This window comes from Perognathus longimembris, chromosome 11, assembly GCF_023159225.1.
Source record: "Perognathus longimembris pacificus isolate PPM17 chromosome 11, ASM2315922v1, whole genome shotgun sequence".
Lineage (NCBI taxonomy): Eukaryota > Metazoa > Chordata > Mammalia > Rodentia > Heteromyidae > Perognathus > Perognathus longimembris.
The window spans coordinates 22,574,286-22,593,572 of record NC_063171.1 but is presented as its reverse complement, the minus strand read 5'-3'; the positions used below and the strand labels follow the sequence as shown (position 1 = coordinate 22,593,572).

At 39.4% G+C, this 19,287-nt stretch overlaps 1 protein-coding gene across 1 annotated transcript in view; it reads left to right on the top strand.

Annotated features, from left to right (window-relative positions):
* Soat1 (sterol O-acyltransferase 1) overlaps positions 1 to 19,287 on the top strand; it is a 56,368-nt gene that overhangs the window by 28,757 nt on the left and 8,324 nt on the right. The window contains exons 4-11 of the mRNA XM_048357321.1: positions 4,598 to 4,749; positions 6,656 to 6,715; positions 11,698 to 11,805; positions 13,099 to 13,381; positions 14,520 to 14,598; positions 15,059 to 15,140; positions 15,941 to 15,986; positions 18,123 to 18,252. Of these exons, the coding sequence (XP_048213278.1) occupies positions 4,598 to 4,749; positions 6,656 to 6,715; positions 11,698 to 11,805; positions 13,099 to 13,381; positions 14,520 to 14,598; positions 15,059 to 15,140; positions 15,941 to 15,986; positions 18,123 to 18,252 (940 nt within the window). The remainder of the gene's footprint in view (positions 1 to 4,597; positions 4,750 to 6,655; positions 6,716 to 11,697; positions 11,806 to 13,098; positions 13,382 to 14,519; positions 14,599 to 15,058; positions 15,141 to 15,940; positions 15,987 to 18,122; positions 18,253 to 19,287) is intronic.

Sequence of the window (19,287 nt, the reverse complement as noted above, 5' to 3'; positions counted from 1 at the left end):
CTCCTGGAAGTCTCCAAAAATCCTCAAATAATGATGTCCTTGTATTTCCAGTCTTATATTTGATCACATGTGCCTTTATTATGTCTTCTAACCACAATGTCCTTGTTTCTACCCTTGCAATCTTAGAGGTTACCTAATTCAGCTGTTTTGCTTTCTTTCTTCCCACTCCTAGTATTGAGATTTGAAGTTTGAACTCAAGGCCCTGTACTTTCTAAGCAGGCACTTTACCACTTGAGTCACATGCCTATCCTTTTTGCTTTTTTGTTATTTTGGGGATAGAATCTCCTGAAAGGCTCAGACTGTGAGCCTCCTATTTATGCTTCCCATATAGTTGGGATGATAGGCATGAGCCATCATATCCAACTTTTTATTGATTGAGATGAGTTCTTCAGGACATTTTCCGCAGGCAGGCTTCAAAACTGTCTGAATTTCAGAGTTCTGCCTCCTGTGATGAGCCACCATCAGCCCAGCTGCTTCATTTAAACAAGAGGTTTCTTTTGAGTGCTAAAATACAGTGCTTCTGTTTGCTGGCTTCCCTCCTCACTTGCTCCATCGTATCCTCCATCCGTCTGTCCAGCATGCTCCACTGAGTGGATAAAATTAAGATAAATACATATGCAGTTGAGAGGATAAGCAAATCAGAAAGCCTACAGGCTCAGCATCATTTTCAGGGAACTTATATTGGACATTACTCACATTTCTTACAATCACATTTTAGAATTCAACTTAGGTAGTTTGATAGAAAAACTTGGAGAAAGGCAAAAGCAGACAACTTCCTTTTCTATATTTTTCTGTTTTTCCTGTTACCATGACAAGTTTTTTGTTTGTTTCTGTGCTGGTAGTGGGGCTTGAATTTAGGCCTATGCACTTCTCTACTTAATGCTAGTGCTCTACCACTTGAATCACATCTCTACTTCTAGCTTTATGGTGGTCAATTGGAGATAAGAGTCTCATGGACTTTCCTTCCTGTTCTGACTTCAAACCACAATCCTCAGATCTCAGCCTCCTGAGTAGCTAGGATTCTAGGTTTGAGCCAGCTACTGGTGCCCAGCTGAATGATAACTTTTTTTTTTAATTGTAAAGGTAATGTAAGAAGGGGGGGTTACAGTTGCATTAGTAAGGTAATGTGTACATTTTGTTTCTAGTAGTATTACCCCCTCCCCCATTTTCTCCTGTTTTCCTTCCCTCTCCACCACTTCCCTCCCACTTCCCCAGTTGTAAAGTTCATTTCCAACATAGTGTCTAGTGAGTATCCTTGTTGTATTGGTTTATTTACCATTTGTCCCACCATTTCTGTGATTCTCCTTCCCTTCCCCAAGCCAGATAAACTTATATACAAGACTGGTACTGAGATTTTTGAGTGGAGCTTAAAGTAGTTTAATGGACCTCACTATAACAGAGTTTTTCCTATTCTTTCATTTGCAGCAACTTTTGTCTTTAATTCCTCAGAGAAAGAAGGGAAATAGTGGTGCTGTTTAGAAGGATGTGGTAAATTTAAAGGGTGACGTGGATTTCTGAACTACTCAACATACAAATTTTAGTTCAAGGATGACAAAAGGATGATCAAAAAAGATGTCAATTAATCCTCTTTGTATAGGAGTCTTCCAAGCTCAACATATTTGAACAAACTCTGCACTGTCTGGGGTGACAGAGAATGGGAGGAGAGCTGACCCACACACTGTTGTGACTTCTTCTCCTTACATTCTGTCTCTGTCTGCCTGTCACTCTGAACTCTCCTTCCTTTGCTTCCTTTATGGCACCATTAATAATTTATTCAATGTCTTATCTTATTGTTCACCTAGAGCAAAGGCCTAGAGCCTTTGTTTATGGGCAATAGTGACTGAGACAGGAGAGCTTGTGCCATGAGAAGGTGACTATTCAGTTTAACTTAGGGGAAATAGAACTACTTCAGCAGCCTTTATTGACATTTATGTAACATCCATTTCGTTTTCTTCATGCTTCTAGTGTGCTTACCCCAATAATTAGGAAGGAGGCTGGTGCCAGAGTATGGGAGTCCTAGTTAAAACAAGTGGCTTCTGGGGCTGGGGATATGGCCTAGTGGCAAGAGTGTTTGCCTCACATACATGAAGCCCTGGGTTCAATTCCCCAGCACCACATATATAGAAAACGGCCAGAAGGGGCACTGTGGTTCAAGTGGCAGAGTTCTAGCCTTGAGCAAAAAGAAGCCAGAGACAGTGCTCAGGCCCTGAGTCCAAGGCCCAGAACTGGCAAAAAAAAAAAAAAAAAAAAAAAAAATTTAAGGTGGGGGAGACAGTAGAGACCAGGTCTGTGAAACCAAAAACTTCTTGTCAAATGGTATTTCCCACAGGTTTGGGTCAGCGACCCTACACTATGTAACTAAAACCAAACAACTACTCAACATATAAAGGTCAAAAATTGACCTCTCAGTGGAATACAATAGCTCAAAAGCTATGTATGTACAACTATTGTCGACATATTGTCTATTGTCGACATTACCTTTAAAGCCCTAGGCGAATTTTCTTTGGTGTAGGCCACGTGGCTACTGTACATGTTCTTGGTACATTGTATATTGTATATATGTCTACCGACCTAGGGAAGGGAAAGAAAAACAGGATGTAAGATATCACAAGTAATGTACACACTGCCCTACTATGTAACTGTACCCTTTTTGCACAACACCTTGTCAAAAAAAACCCTTTTCTTTAATTAATAAATAAATTACAAAAAAAAAAAAGAAGTGGCTTCAATACAATCGCTACATCTCAAGATTCCAGGCTTTTCTAATGTTGATTACACTTTTAAGGGATAGATAGGAGCCCAGGTAAACTGATGAATCCCTCCATAGTTTAGCCCCTCTGCCCTGCCTCAGGTACTCTAACATTCCAGCTTCCTTTTGACACCTTTTCCTCTTAATTTCTTCCAGTGTCATGTTTGAAACAGCACCCTTCTTTCTGCTTTATTTCTTTCCATAGCACTATGTGATTGATACCTGTGTGTATACATTCCCCTCCCCCTTTCTACTCTCAGTGAAGTTTTAAATTTCACAGGGACAGAGACAGCTTTATGGGCTGCTGACTCCAGCACCTACAAGTGTGCCCCAAACTGGACCTTGCCCTCAGTGAATGAAGGAACTCTTTCTTTTCTCTTTTAGTATATCTCTCCATGAGCTCTGTTCATAGGGCTTACTCTAGAGATTAAATGAGAGGGGAAAAAAGCCCTTTTTCTTTATCAGTGTAGTTTACTTGGCGTGGAGTATTCGCTTCCTTTTGAAAACATTTCAGAATGAGGATGGACATATAATTGAAAATGAAACAAAGGAACTCAGTTTTACTGGATAACTTCAATGTGAAAAACTGATTTTTCAAAAACAAAAAAACTATTCTTCCCTCTGGGGAAATAGTACTCTCTGTTTTATCCCCAAGCTTACTTCTTCCTTTGCCTTCTTTCAGTGTTGTGGCTCCAGCTCCCTTTTCTTAGCTGTCTTTGCTCTTAGCTAATTGAATCTCAGTTTGTCATACTCTTCAAGGTTTCACCTCCAAAAGACTTCCAGCCAGTTCATTCTTGAATGTTTGTTGAGCTCCTGACTGTTTTTTACAGCTCTGTCAGTGGTTATCCTGTTCAGGTGACATTCTATGTCCTGTGAGAGCTAGAACCATGGTGCACTGGACATGGTAGGGCACAGGCCATATGAAAAGTTTCACATAACTCCTTGTGTGCATTTTTAGGCTTTACTTTTTTATGGCCAGTCTCTTGATATAGCAACATCTAGAAAAATGGCACTTCATATCTTTGGCGTTTAACTGAAATAATTGAGTCAGAGGAGAAAAAAAGATTTTTCTTTGAAGGCTATTGAATAACACTTAATTCTCACATGTACAACTGGGATATCCACAGAACATGGCTTCATACTTTGCAAATGCTAGAAGTGTAAGTTTTTTTTAAAAATAATAAGATTAGTCAGAAACTAGAAGTATAAGAATAGTTACACATAATTTTATATGATGAATTATATACATATATTTATAACAGGTTGATTAAAATGTGTGTGTGCATATTTGTCAAATATACACCTGCGTTTTTATGGTTAGATAAGTACAGAGTACAGGAGTAGAAAGAAGCATTATGTAAATGGAGGTATGAAATAGACTGACATGCTATAAAATGTACATGGTGGATACTTGCGGTAAAAGGATTACTTTAGAAAAAGACTTCAAAGTACGGTAATTATGTGGTGTGGTATAATATGTTAAAATGTTTTCTAAAGAATATGCTCAAAATAGTCTCATTTATTGTTCTGTATTTGATTTTTGTACCATTTATTGGAATTCAGTTAGTAGGTGATTACTGCATTATCTTAATTTATGCTTAGAAGTCATTTTTTGTGGCTACTGTTTCTAAAGGACATAAATCAGTTTGCTTCTTCAGTAGTCTTTTCTGGGACTGCAAGTCAGCTGTAGAAATTACTTTTCTGCTTTCTTTTATGAATTCCCTTACTTGATATGGCTTCCTTTTACACTAGCACCCTTAAGAGAGACCTGTGGAAAATGTCAGTGACTCACAAGCATGTCCTTGTGCTTGTTACTCACATTTTTCTTGGTTTGATTTGAAACTCTAGGAATTGAAGCCACTTTTTTTGAAGGAAGTTGGCAGTCACTTTGATGATTTTGTGACCAACCTCATTGAAAAATCTGCATCATTAGACAATGGTGGATATGCCCTTACCACTTTTTCCATCCTTGAAGAAATGAAAAGCAATCATCGAGCTAAGTGAGTATGCCTTGTTTTCTTGAATACAAATGTCTACTGTAATGTGGTGTTGTGGACTGCAGCAAAAATGCTTGAGTGCATACTCTGGCCATTTTTTTTGTTTTTTCTTTTTTGTTTTTTTTTTTTTGCCAGTCCTGGGCCTTGGACTCAGGGCCTGAGCACTGTCCCTGGCTTCTTCCCGCTCAAGGCTAGCACTCTGCCACTTGAGCCACAGTGCCGCTTCTGGCCGTTTTCTGTATATGTGGTGCTGGGGAATCGAACCTAGGGCCTCGTGTATCCGAGGCAGGCACTCTTGCCACTAGGCTATATCCCCAGCCCAGTCTGGCCATTTTTTATTGGCTGTGTGTTGTATCCCTTGAAGAGTGAGTCCCTCCCTCCCTCCCTCCCTCCCTCCTTCTTTCCCTCCCTCTCCCCTCCTCTTCCTCTCTTCCTCTTTCCTTATCTCCTTCTTTTCTTCCCTCCCTTCCTTTTCTTTTCCTTTTTACTGGTACTAGGATTTGAACTTAGAGCCTAGATATTGTCCCTTATCTTTTTCACTCAAGGTTAGTGCTCTGCCACTTGAGCCATATTTCCACTTCCAGCTTTTTAGTCATTAATTGGAGATGAGAGTCTCGTGGAATTTTCTAGGCTGGCTTCAAACTACAATCCTTAGATCTCAACCTTCTGAATTGCTAGGGTTGCAAGTATGAGCCATGGGCACTTGGCCTGAGGGTTTTTTTAGTCTTAATATTTAGATTATAACAAATGCACACTTCTTAAAACTACTAACAAAATAGATCCAACCCTTATTGCGTGTTCTTCATGGCATAACATATTTACACTAAGTATAAGGCAGAGACTATAGCCATCCACACAATACAAATTAGTTTACAGTATATTTAAATGTTGTCCAAGATTACACACAGACCTTTGAACCCAGAGTTTGGCTCTGGAGTTCTTGCTGTTAACCACATCATTCTATACTGCTACTGTACTCTATACAGTATGCACTTCTAATCAAGTATAGTGCAGTTATTAGTATGTATTTTTCCAGTTAGTCATTCAGAATAATGCAGAAGAGGCTATTGAAGACTAATGTTTACTGTTCTGGGCTGCTCTCAGTTTTATTCCCTGCTAGCCTCCCACTCTGGAGAAGAGTTTTTTTTTTTTTTGGCCAGTCCTGGGCCTTGGACTCCGGGCCTGAGCACTGTCCCTGGCTTCTTCCCGCTCAAGGCTAGCACTCTGCCACTTGAGCCACAGCGCCGCTTCTGGCCGTTTTCTGTATATGTGGTGCTGGGGAATCGAACCTAGGGCCTCGTGTATCGGAACTCTTGCCACTAGGCTATATCCCCAGCCCTGGAGAAGAGTTTTGAACAGTGATAGTTCACAGCAGTGCTGGTGGTGCTACAAAGCACTCTAAAGAAGATGGTATACTCTGTGTTAAAATGTGAATTCCTAGTACCTGGAGATAACTAATAAGATCAAGAGGCTATTGGGAGTTATAGAATAAATTCTCTGACATTGGGAGGCACATATTAAACAAAAGAGCGCTTTGGAGTTAAAACCAGTAACTCTTTGTGACTCAAGGAAAATACAGCTGTTAATGTGAGATTCAGGGAATACTTTCCCCAAGTATGTGTGTGGAGGTGGGGGGTGGGGGGTTGGGTTGAAGTCTTCAGAGCACTTCTCCAGTCAGGTAATGTAACAACTCTTCCATCCTAAATAAGTATACATGTAACCTGCCTCATTGTTATGTATAAGAAATGAGATGATAGCATGTATAAAATCCTTACTGTCCTTCCTGATCTTTAGAGCATAGGTAGGTAAGACTTGTTGTTATGGTTGTCTATATTCTTTCTCTTATTGATAGTACTAAGTTTCTTACAATATTTGGACTACTTATATTTTGTAATGTTTTGCTACTTAGAGATCTGAGAGCACCTCCAGAACAAGGGAAGATTTTCATGTCAAGACGATCTCTCTTAGAGTAAGTATTTTTTGTTTTTGCTAATTAGGGTGTTTTGTTGTTTGTTGTTGTTTTTTTTTTTTAAGAAAAAAAGCTGTCCTGATTGATAGAATATTTAATGAGTTTATTTTGTATTCACATCAATCATTAGTTTTTATATATATATATTTTTTAATATTAGGATTTGAACTCAAGTTTGTGCTCACTAACAGGTACTTCACCATTTGGACATTTTTGCCCTGGTTATTCTTGAGATCTTTCTTTTTGCCCAGGCCAGCCCGAACTGCAGTTCTCTTAACTTGTTTCCCACTGTGGCAGGGATTATAGACAAGTACTTACCACCACACCTAGCTCTCTTTCTGTTGATATGGAGTCATTCAAGCTTTTTGCAATCCTACTGATCTTAGCTTATAGGTATGAGCCTCAGTATGCAACCTGATATTACTTTAGTACGTGTGTGGTCTCCTATTCCTTCTTGTTAAATTTCTGGTTAGGTAACTAGCTTCAAAGGAAGAGTTAGAGATAAGACTTCTTTTTTTTTCTATATAATTTATTTGCTCAGTATCTTTTTTTTTTTAGGATTTCTTTTTGTCCAGTCTTGGAGCTTGGACTCAGGGCCTGAGCACTGTCCCTGGCTTCTTTTTGCTCAAGGCTAGCACTCTGCCACTTGAGCCATAGCGCCACTTCTGGCTGTTTTCTATATATGTGGTGCTGAGGAATTGAAGCCAGGGCTTCATGTATATAAGGCACTTGCCACTAGGCCATATTCCCAGCCCCACATTTTTTTTTTTTTTTGTCTTTTTGTTTCTAGGGGACCTGGGATTAAACCCAGGATTTCTTTTTTTGTGTGATTTTTAAAATTGTTATTATAGGGACTGGGAATATGGCCCAGTCCCTATAATATGATCCTCTCCTAAGAATATGAGTTAAGAACTCTTACGCTTTCTCATAAACTCCTAGAAGTTTTCCTGCAGAAAATTGTTTTTTGTTTTTGTTTTGGTGCTGGTAGTGGGGCTCAGGGCCTCAGTTTTCACTTATCTTTATGAAATACAGCTAGTCTTTTACCAGCTGGCATTCTACCCCCTGAAAGAGTTCCTTACTAAAAGAATTACAACAGAAGTTTTAAATTAAACAAACCACTTAGGGAGACTTTTAGAGTTTCTACCTTCTTAGTATATGTAGTTTTTCATCTCCCCTTTTTTTTTGTGATGAGTCTTGATAGTTCTTTCAAAGTTACTTACTTTATTTATTTTAATTTGCATGATGTAAATTCTTCATTGTGACTTTATTTATGAACTGAAAATTAAAGATAGCATGGGTTTTGGGTAACAGATGAGTATTTCTTTCATGGTTATTTACTCATTCAATTTATTGGCACACTGCTGAAATTTAACCTGCGTTTATACAGATCATCTAAAACAGTTGGGTTAGTGAAAAATTATGTTAAGTCTTTTTCTTTGTCGTTTAGGGTCCTTTTCTATTTTAGTGTTTTTGTTATATTTACGTAGTATAAATGTACTTTATGTTTATCAAAATTTATGAGTCATATTGATTGGTGTTTATTAACTTTGATAAGAAAGTTGGAGCTTTCAAAACATGCAGTTAGAAATTTTATTTTATATTATAGTGTAAAGACATTGATCTTTTTATTTATATCTAGGAGAAATCCAGGCTTTTCACATAAGTGCAGATAAAACAGTTAGTTATTTTCATATATCTGTAATTGTGATTTTTAGTATTTTTTTGCCAGTCCTGGGGCTTGGACTCAGGACCTGAACATTATCCTTGACTTCTTTCTTGCTCACGGATAGCACTCTATCAATTGAGCCACAGTGCTGTTTGCAGCCTTTTCTGTATATGTGATGCTGAGGAATGGAACATAGGGCTTCATGCATGCTAGGCAAACATTCTACTACTAAGCCACATTCCCAACCTCTGTAATTGTGATTTTTTAATATTGTACTGTATAAAAAATAAAAAATAGGGGCTGGGGATATAGCCTAGTGGCAAGAGTGCCTGCCTCGGATACACGAGGCCCTAGGTTCGATTCCCCAGTACCACATATACAGAAAACGGCCAGAAGCGGCGCTGTGGCTCAAGTGGCAGAGTGCTAGCCTTGAGCGGGAAGAAGCCAGGGACAGTGCTTAAGCCCTGAGTCCAAGGCCCAGGACTGGCCAAAAAAAAATAAAAATAAAAATAAAAAATAAAAAAATTTTAACCAAGGAAGTAGAACCAATTTTCTGTTGCTTAGATGGATTTTATTAGAATTTGAAGATCCTTATTCCAAAGATTTAATATTTTATATTCTTCAAAAAGTCATTTACAGGCTGGGAATGTGGCTTAGTGGTAGAGGGCTTACCTAGCTTGCATAAAGCCATGGGTTCGATTCCTCATTACCACATAAACAGAAAAAGCCAGAAGTGGTGCTGTGGCTCAAGTGGTAGAGTGCTAGCGTTGAGCAAAAGAAACTTAGAGGCAGTGTCCAGGCCCTGAGTTCAAGCCCCAGGACTGGCCAAAAAATAAAGTCATTTGCAGAGTCTGGTACAGTGACTCATATCTGTAATCTCCAGCAGTGGTGATTAGGAGGATTGTGGTTTGAGACCAAGAAAGGCAAAGAATCAGCAATATGCCCATCTGAACAAATAGGCCAGATGTCATGTTGCACATCCGTGATCCAGCAACACTGAAGACATAGGTAGGAAGATTGTGTTTGAGGCTAGCTCCAGACTAAAACTCAAAACTTGACCTCAGGACTTCACCAGGCATTCAAGCTCACACCTGTAATTCTAGCTATTCAGGAGGTTGAGATCTCAGGATCATGACTCAAAGCCTGCCTAAACTGGCTTTTCTAGTCCTTGAAACTCTTATCTCCAGTTAACTACCAAAAAGCCAAAAGAAATTAAGCTGTGGCTCAAGTGATAGAATGTAAGCTTTGAGCAAAAAATCTTAGGGACAGGGCCTAGGCCCTGAGTTCAAGCCCCAAAGAAAAAGAAAAAACCTTCAAGACTCTATTTGAAAATAATGAAAGCAGAAAAGAGCTTGTAATTTAGCTCAAATGGTAGAATACCTGCCTAGCACTGTGAGGCTCTGAGTTCAAATCCTAGTACTACAGGGCTGGGGATATAGCCTAGTGGCAAGAGTGCCTGCCTCGGATACACGAGGCCCTAGGTTCGATTCCCCAGCACCACATATACAGAAAACGGCCAGAAGCGGCGCTGTGGCTCAAGTGGCAGAGTGCTAGCCTTGAGCAAAAAGAAGCCAGGGACAGTGCTCAGGCCCTGAGTTCAAGGCCCAGGACTGGCCAAAAAAAAAAAAATCCTAGTACTACAAATAAACATCAAAAGTATTATATGCCACATTCTAAAAACTAGTTTAAACCCCCTTTATTTGTCAGATATAGGAGATGCTTATTTAGGAAAAGTAGTCTTGAAGGTCATTGACTGGCTTTTAAGTGGTCCAGTCTTAATAGTGAAAAGAAACTAAAAGCATTTGTAAATGGGTAAATTTTATAGATGTGTGGGTGGCAGATGGTTATCCTCAACAAAGGAGCTCAAAACACATCAATGAAAGAGAAATCTAGAAGTTTTACACTTTTATTTTTTAAATGTTATATTTTTATAGAGTAGAATGCAAGGATAGGATTTTTTAGAAAACTTAGAAATGTTTGAAAGTTTGTTCCTGATTTTTAGCAAATGGCCTTTGCATAGTTAACACCTTTCTGATGGGTTTTTAAGGTGCAGACTGTTTTGTTTGCCTAAGTATCTGATATTCATGCTGCTTTCTAGGAAGCATTTTTTCTCAAAAAATAACCTTGCTTATTTCATTTAATGTCTATACTTAAGGGTTTTTATTAAGTGCTTAAAAATTTGAGTAGCTATATTATTTGTACAGAATAATACACTTCATTATGAAATTTTCATAATGTATACAATATAATTTTATCACAGTCATTCTTTATTTGCCTCTCTCATGCCTCCCTCCTGCATTTTGATAATTGTCTCCCTTCTACTTTCATCTCCTTTTCTTTTTGCCTGATACAAAGCTTGAACTCAGGACCTTATACTTGCTTGGCTTGTTTGCCTACAACTAGTGTTCTACAACTTGATTCACTGCTTCCAACCTAGTTTGTATGTGTGAGTGCAGGTACTGGAGCTTGAACTCTGGGCCTGAGTTCTGTCCCTTAGCCTTTTCACTTAAGGCTGGCACTCTGTCATTGAGCCACAGCATCACTTCTGGCTTTTTTTTTTTTTTTTTAATTCAAAACAAGATCCTCTGATCTCAGCCCGTGGAATAACTAGGATTTTAGGCTTGAGCCACTGGCATCCAGCTTCCATTTTTGCTGGTTATTTTGGAGATGGGAGTCTCATGCAATTTTCTGCCTGAGTTGCCCTTGAACCTCCATCCTCCCAGATCTCTGCTTCTTGAGTAGTTAGTATTATAGGCCTGAACTCTGGGGCCCGGTAGCAGACTTTTGTTTTTCCCCTCAGAACTTGGGTTTGAAGTTAGGGCCATGTGCTTGCTTGAATTTGCTTGCTTGCTTGACTGGCATTGTACCACTTGATGCTAGCCTTTCAGCCCAAAGTGAGTGAAGGAAGCAAAATATGAATTTGTTGGGCTGGGGATATAGCCTAGTGGCAAGAGTGCCTGCCTCGGATACACGAGGCCCTAGGTTCGATTCCCCAGCACCACATATACAGAAAATGGCCAGAAGCGGCGCTGTGGCTCAAGTGGCAGAGTGCTAGCCTTGAGCGGGAAGAAGCCAGGGACAGTGCTCAGGCCCTGAGTCCAAGGCCCAGGACTGGCCAAAAAAAAAAAAAATATGAATTTGTTGAGTTTGTTTGGTCTAGATAACTTCAGGTATAATATATAATTACTATTTTTAGATATTTTTGAAAGTGGATTTAGCATGTTCTAAATGCTTTAAAGCAGTGCCTTTACTATGTCATGCTTCACAACCAAATATACAGAGATTATTAATTTGTTTTGTTTAACCTACATTTCAGTGAACTATTTGAAGTGGACCATATCCAAACAATTTATCATATGTTTATCGCCCTCCTCATCATCTTTATCCTCAGTACTTCTGTAGTAGATTACCTTGATGAAGGAAGGTAAGACAACAAATGAGTGGTTGGGTAGATGATGGCATAAAAATTGGGTATTTTGGTAGAATTTCATTACATTTGCTTTTTTGTTGGTGTGGGGGCTGAGGTCCGTCCTGGCGCTTGAACTCAGGGCCTGGGCACAGTCCCTTAGTTTTTTTAGCTAAAAGCTAGCAGTCTACCACTTTGAGCCACAGTTCCATTTCTGGTTTTGGGGTGGTTAATTGGAGATAAGAGTCTCACAGACTTTCTTGCCCTGGCTAGCTTTGAACTGCAGTCCTTAGATCTCAGCCTCAGATCCTTAGATTTGAGTTGCTAGGATATAGGCAGGAGCCATCAGCTCCTGACTTACATTTGCTTTAAAAAAGAAAATCCCGGGCTGGGGATATAGCCTAGTGGCAAGAGTGCCTGCCTCGGATACACGAGGCCCTAGGTTCGATTCCCCAGCACCACATATACAGAAAAAAAAAACTGCCAGAAGCGGCGCTGTGGCTCAAGTGGCGGAGTGCTAGCCTTGAGCGGGAAGAAGCCAGGGACAGTGCTCAGGCCCGGAGTCCAAGGCCCAGGACTGGCCAAAAAAAAAAAAAAAAAGAAAATCCCTAAGCATTAGATTTGAGGATGACATTTCTCTCTCCTAAAAAAATGTAATTAAAGAGAAAGAAGTTTCAGTAACCCACCTTTACCAGGGCTTGCTTAAATTCACGGCACTCTTGTGAGGCTTTCTTGATCATGGCTGGTATTCTACCACTTGAATCACACCTCCAGTCTTGCCATTTATTGGTTAATTAATTGGACATGGAGTTTCATAGACTTGGCTGGCTTTGAACCCTGATCTTCCAAGTCTCAGCTTCCTGGGTAGCTAGGATTACAGAGGAAACCAAGGTTTAGAAGTAAGGTGACTGCCTGGCACTGGTGGCTCATGCCTGTAATCCTAACTATTCAGGAGGTGAGACCTGAGAATCACCATTCAAAGCCAGCCCAGGCAAGAAAGTTCATGAGGCTCTTATCTCCAATTAACCTCCAGAAAACTGGAAGTGGCACTGCAGCTCAAGTGGTAAATAAAGTGCTAGCCTTGAGCTGAAGAGCTCAGGGACAGCACCCAGGCCCAGAGTTCAATCCCCACAACTGACAAAAAAAGAAGTAAGGTGACTGTGTAGCATAAGTATTATATCCCATGACTTCAGTGTATTAATGTTATAGTTTCCCAAGGTTGAAAACTAGGGGTATGGAAGTTTTGAACTCTATGAATTTAATGCATGCTCTTTTGCTCACTTCTCTGTTCTTTGTGCCATCTCTTCCCAGGTTGGTGCCTGAGTTCAACCTTGTATCTTATGCTTTTGGAAAATTTTCTACTGTTATTTGGACATGGTGTCTCATGTTCTTCTCCACACTTTCAATTCCTTATTTCCTGTTTCAACATTGGGCCAAAGGCTACAGCAAGAGTTCTCACCCATTCATCAGTACTTTTATCCATGGCTTGTTTTTCCTAGTCTTCCAGCTGGGGATTCTAGGTTTTGGACCAACATATATCACACTAACATATGCATTGCCACCAGCTTCCCGGTTTGTTGTTATACTTGAGCAGGTAAGGTTTGGGGTGTTAAGCCAGCACAGCCGTTTGTTTAGTTAAAATAATAATTGTGATAGAATAACTGACACCATTATTTTTACCTTTATTTTTTATTATTATTTTTTTTTTGGCCAGTCCTGGGCCTTGGACTCAGGGCCTGAGCACTGTCCCTGGCTTCTTCCCGCTCAAGGCTAGCACTCTGCCACTTGAGCCACAGCGCCACTTCTGGCCGTTTTCTGTATATGTGGTGCTGGGGAATCGAACCTAGGGCCTCGTGTATCCGAGGCAGGCACTCTTGCCACTAGGCTATATCCCCAGCCCCATATTTTTACCTTTATTAAATTGGTTACATTTTTATTATCCATGATAATTTTCATTTATTCATACAGCTTTTTTGGACCATGATTGCTAAAATTAAAGTGTTACTCTAGATCATCCATCTTTTAGAACTCTTTGTAGCTTCATTGTTCTCTGGGTATTAGAAATAAAAGTAAATTCTATTAAACTATTTTGTATAAATTAATTTTTTTCTGAAACTTCCTAGAAGTGATGTAGATTATAAAATATTTTTTCCACTTTCAGAATTTTTTCACTTATACTGATGGTCTGATATATATATATATATATATATATATATATCTATATGTATATATGTATGTATGTATTTATGTATATTTGCCGGTCCTTGAGCTTGAACTCAGGGCATTGGCTCTGTCCCTGAGCTTCTTTTTACTTAAGGCTAGTGCTCTACCACTTGAGCCACAGTGCCACTTCTGCCTTTTTCTGCTTATGTGATAGTGAGGAATCGAACCCAGGACTTCATGCATTCTAGGGAAGCACTCTTACCACTAAGCCACCTTCCCAGCCAATAAAATCATGACTAATAGAAAGAAACATTTCAGGAGGCTTTGAGCAGACTTTCAATTTCTTGCCTTATGCCTATAATTGTGTAGTCAAATGCAAAATAATTTGAGTAATTACATGTACTTCTTTCAAAGTTATTAATATTAATTTGCTCTATTTCATCAAGTAAACTTGGGTTGGTATATGGAAAATAAAGAAGTTGTTTGAGCAGTCTGTTGCTGATCTGGAGTTGCTTATAGGAGACAACTCAGTGATGGAAAATCTACTTTTCTTTTCCTTCCTTTTGTAGATTCGAATGGTAATGAAAGCCCATTCATTTGTCAGAGAGAATGTTCCACGGGTACTAAATGCAGCAAAAGAAAAGTCAAGTATGTGTCCCCATTAAGTTGTAGGGTAGTTTAGCTTTTGGTGTTTACTGAGATGAAGGATTATTTTCTATATATATTGTGCTTGATTTTAAATATATGGGATCCATATTGATTTGGAAGACCATTTTACTGTTTTCTGGTTATTCCTCTCTTGTCCTTATAATGAAACAATTGATTATTAGGCTCTTTTATAGTTTAGCATTAATGAAATGTTAATAGCCTCATTATAACTATGCCTGCTTACTCTTTGCAAATTGTTGTTCATGCTCAAGAAGTTCCTTCTAACACCGATGACTCAGATTGATAATACCAGTTAATGTAAAAAGTAATGTCATTAATGGGATAAAAAAGAAAAAGCATGAAGATCAGATCTTTCCTAATCTATGCTTCTGTGTTTTACCTTTGTAATATGCAGCAAGAAATCCAAGTGCCTCTTATCTAATGTAGTTTTTCTTTGTAGGTACAGTTCCAATACCCACAGTCAACCAGTACTTATATTTCTTGTTTGCACCCACCCTCATCTACCGTGACAGCTATCCTAGGTAAGAGCACCTGGGTAGGACTGTGTGTAATACCAGAGCCCTGATGCAAGTATATGTGTGTGTGTGTGTGTGTGTGTGTGTGTGTGTGTGTGTGTGTTGTGGGGGTGGGGTGGGGGGGCTGGTTAATGTAAGCCACAGAAAAAATAAAATGTGCTCTCTATTTCTCTCTGACATGGGAAGCTTCAAGCTTCAAATCATTTTTATAATTCATTTAAAAATTGTTATTATAAAGGTGATGTACAAAGGAGTTACCATTTCATAAGTCCGGTAATGAATATATTTTTCAAATAGTTTCAATTTGATAATGATTCTTAACAGAAGTTTGTGGGATTTTTGTTTGTTTGTTTTCTTAGCTGGTCCTGGGGCTTGAACTCAGAGCCTTAGGTGCTCTCCCTGAGCTCCTTTAGCTCAAGGCTAGCATTCTACCACTTGCCATAGCTCCATTTATAGCATATTCTGTGATTAATTGGAGGTAAGAATCTCAGGGAGTTTTCTGCCAGGGCTGGCTTCGAACCATAATTCTTAGATATCAGCCTCTTGAGTAGCTTGGATTACAAGTGTGAGCCATCCATGACAGGCAGAATTCTGTGTTTTATGTGATCATTTGTGTTCTTTTTTTTTTTTTTTTTTTAAGTCTTTGGTGTTTGGGATCAAATTTAGGACATGACGGTTAAGTATATGATCTACCACTGAGCTACTCCCCCAGCCCATAAGTGATGTTTTGTATGGAAAACAATATGGTTTTTTATTTTTATAATTCAATTAACTTTAGGAAACTAATTTTTTCTTCTTTTTTTAAGAACTCCCTCTGTAAGATGGGGTTATGTTGCTATGCAGTTCCTACAGGTAAAATTTTTTACTTCCTAATGAGTGCTTATTCATGGGAAATGGGGATTTACATTTAATCTATTTAAAATGTTGGTAAACTTAGGTAAACTTAGGGAGCTTAAAAATATGTTGAGGCTAAAACTTCCCAGTGGTGTATGATTTATTTATTCCTTTTTTTTGGTGCCAGTCCTAGGGCTTGAATCCTGAGCTTCCTTTTACTCAAAGCTAGCACTCTATCACCTGAGCCACAGCTCTACTTTTCTGACTTTTTAGTGGTTAATTGAAGATGACAGTCCCATGAACCTTCCCAGGCTGGCTTTGAACTGTGATTCTCAGATCTCAGCCTACTAGGTAGTAGGATTTTTTTTTTTTTTTTTGCTAACCTCAAAGGTAACATTCTTCAATAAAATGTTATTTTAATAAGAGTAAATCTGTGTGTGTGTGTGTGTGTGCGCACCCACCCACACCCACACCCACACACACCTGCCAGTGCTGGGGCTTGAACTCAGGACTTTCACCCTCATTTGGTTTTGTCACTCAAGGATAGCGCTCATCCTCTTGAACCATATATTCAGTCCTGAATTTTGCTAGTTGGTTGCAGATAGAGTCTTGCGGACTTTTGTGTTCAGACTAGCTTGAACTCTGATTTTCCAGGTCTCAGCCTCCTAAGTAGCTAGGAGCATAGTTGTGAGCCTGCTATTTTTTTTTTTTTTTTTTGCCAGTCCCGGGGCTTGAACTCAGGGCCTGAGTACTGTCTCTGGCTTCTTTCTGCTCATGGCTAGCACTCTACCACTTGAGCTACAGCACTACTTCTGGCTTTTTCTATATATGTGGTACTGAGGAATTGAACCCAGGACTTCATGTATGTGAGGCGAGCACTCTACCACTAGGCCATATTCCAAGCCCATGCATACTGCTATTTAAAGTAATTCTATTTGGTTCTTTCCCATAAGCTTCAGCATTAATTTCTGCTCCCATTTTCTCTGATGAGAAGTATATGTTTGTGTTTGTGGTCTGATACTTCCTGACTCTTCCTTCACCCCCTTTATCAGAATTATAAATCCTAGAAGATCTCTTTCTAAATTCTATTTCAGTAAAATTCTATTTCATAAAATAAGTTATTATAGGCTTCATATAATAGAAAAAAAAACAGGCTTTTAGGTGACCCTTTAAAAATATCATTTGGTTGGGCTGGTAATATGGCCTAGTGGTAAAGTGCTGGCCTCGTATACATGAAGCCCTGGGTTCGATTCCTCAGCACCACATATATGGAAAAAGCCAGAAGTGGCACTGTGGCTCAAGTGGTAGAGTGCTAGCTTTGAGCAAAAAGAAGCCAGAGACAGTGCTCAGGCCCTGAGTTCACTCCCCAGGACTGGCAAATATATATATCATTTGATTGCTGAGCATGCTGATTCTACTCATAATCCTAGCACTGTAGTAACTGAGGCAGACCCAAGCCTTGGTGATTTGGTCCTGTAATCCTAACTACTAGGGAGGATCATGTTTACAGGCCAGCATGTGCTGCAAAAAGTTCATGAGCTCCCATCCTAACCAATAGGTGAGTGTAGTGAGGCACCCCTGTTTTTCTCGCCACAGTGGGAAATAAAATAGGGGGATTGAAGTTCATGCCAGTCTGGACAAAAATAAGTAGAACAAAAAGGGCTATAGACATGGTTCAGCAGTAGAGCACCTGCTTAGCAAGTGTGCAGCCCTAAAATCATACTGCAGTTCCACCAAACAACCACAAAAACCAGCAGAGGATTATAAGTGCAAGGGCTACATAATGAGCCCTTAAACTCCCTTAAGAAGACTGTTTTTAATTAAATATTTTATTATTATAAAGGTGATACACAGAGGGGTTACAATTTCATGAGACAGATAATGAGTATATTTCTTTTTAGACAATGTCACCCTTTCCTTTGTTCTAGCCCAGTTTTTTCCTTCCATGCCTGCCCATGAGTGGTATAGTTAACTTTCAACCTAGTATGTAGTGAGTATGACTGTTGTACTATAAAGGTCATGTCTAAAGGGTTAGGAGAAGGAGCATATTTATAAACAGTAGTTTAAGGATTATATACGTACTTTCTTTTGTGGGGAAAAATCTCAGTCTATTTTTCCTTATTAAACCATCATTATAATCTTTGTTACATCTAGGTTTTTGGTTGCCTATTTTATGTGTACTACATCTTTGAAAGGCTCTGTGCCCCTTTGTTCCGGAACATCAAGCAGGAGCCCTTCAGCGCTCGTGTTCTGGTCCTGTGCGTGTTTAACTCCATCTTGCCAGGTAAGGTTACATGGGCATTGTTCATCTGATTCTTCCTGTGCTCTGAAGGAAAACAGAAAGCTGTTGCAAGTGACAACCTTTGGTTTTCCTGCTTTTTCCTATAAACTCATCTGTACAGATACCCAACCATATCCTTAGATATGAAGTGTGTTTGGGTTTCAAGGCAGTCTTTCCACTCATCTATTAGCTTTTACTTAAATTTTGCTTTCTCTGATGGTAGCCCATATTCATGCCTTCATCCTTTCCACTTTTTCTTGCTCATAACCTCTCTCATAACCAAGCCAGTACAATGTCCTTTGCCAAAACCACAAGTCACCTGGTTCTAAACCCAGTATATGATTTATCCCTCTTCCATTTGTGACCTCCACGAAGCATTTGTTGCTCTGACCATAGTAGAAATCTTACTTGCCACTCTTTCTTCACCTTGTTTGCCTTCCACAGCTTGGTCCCTTCACTTCATTCCACATGTTTTTCTGGATGGAGCATGAGTACCTAACTGGGTGCCGCCATCACAGTGCATAGTTTCCTCGCAGGGAGCTCATATTTTATCATCTCCTTGACTTTCTCTTCCTCTATTTTCTGTACTCATTAAATGCTGGTCGTGGTTTATCACCATCATCTCTCTTCCTTTCCCTTTCTAAAAGACTTTGGCCAGTAACCTCCTCTGATTGTTCCCCAGACTTATTCTGATGATGTCTGTCCTCAAAGTTGGGTGTGGTAGCATGCATGGGTGTCTTCTTCCCCAGGTTGCAGCATTTGTTGCCATCAAGGATTGTGCTAAAGTCAGTCAAGGCTACCTCATATTATCTGACACACAGTAGATGCTGTGTGTGAATGAAATAAGTCGTCTGTAAATGGCTTTTTTACAGTATAGTGTGATACAAACAAGCTGTATTACAGACTACAAAATAAAACTTTAGAAATGACATTTAACATTGGGTATTGAAAAGTAGTAGGCATTTGCCTGGCAGAGAAAGACAAAGGTGGGGAAAAGACTCTAGAGTTTGAGATGGCTGTAAAGGCATGGAATATTCT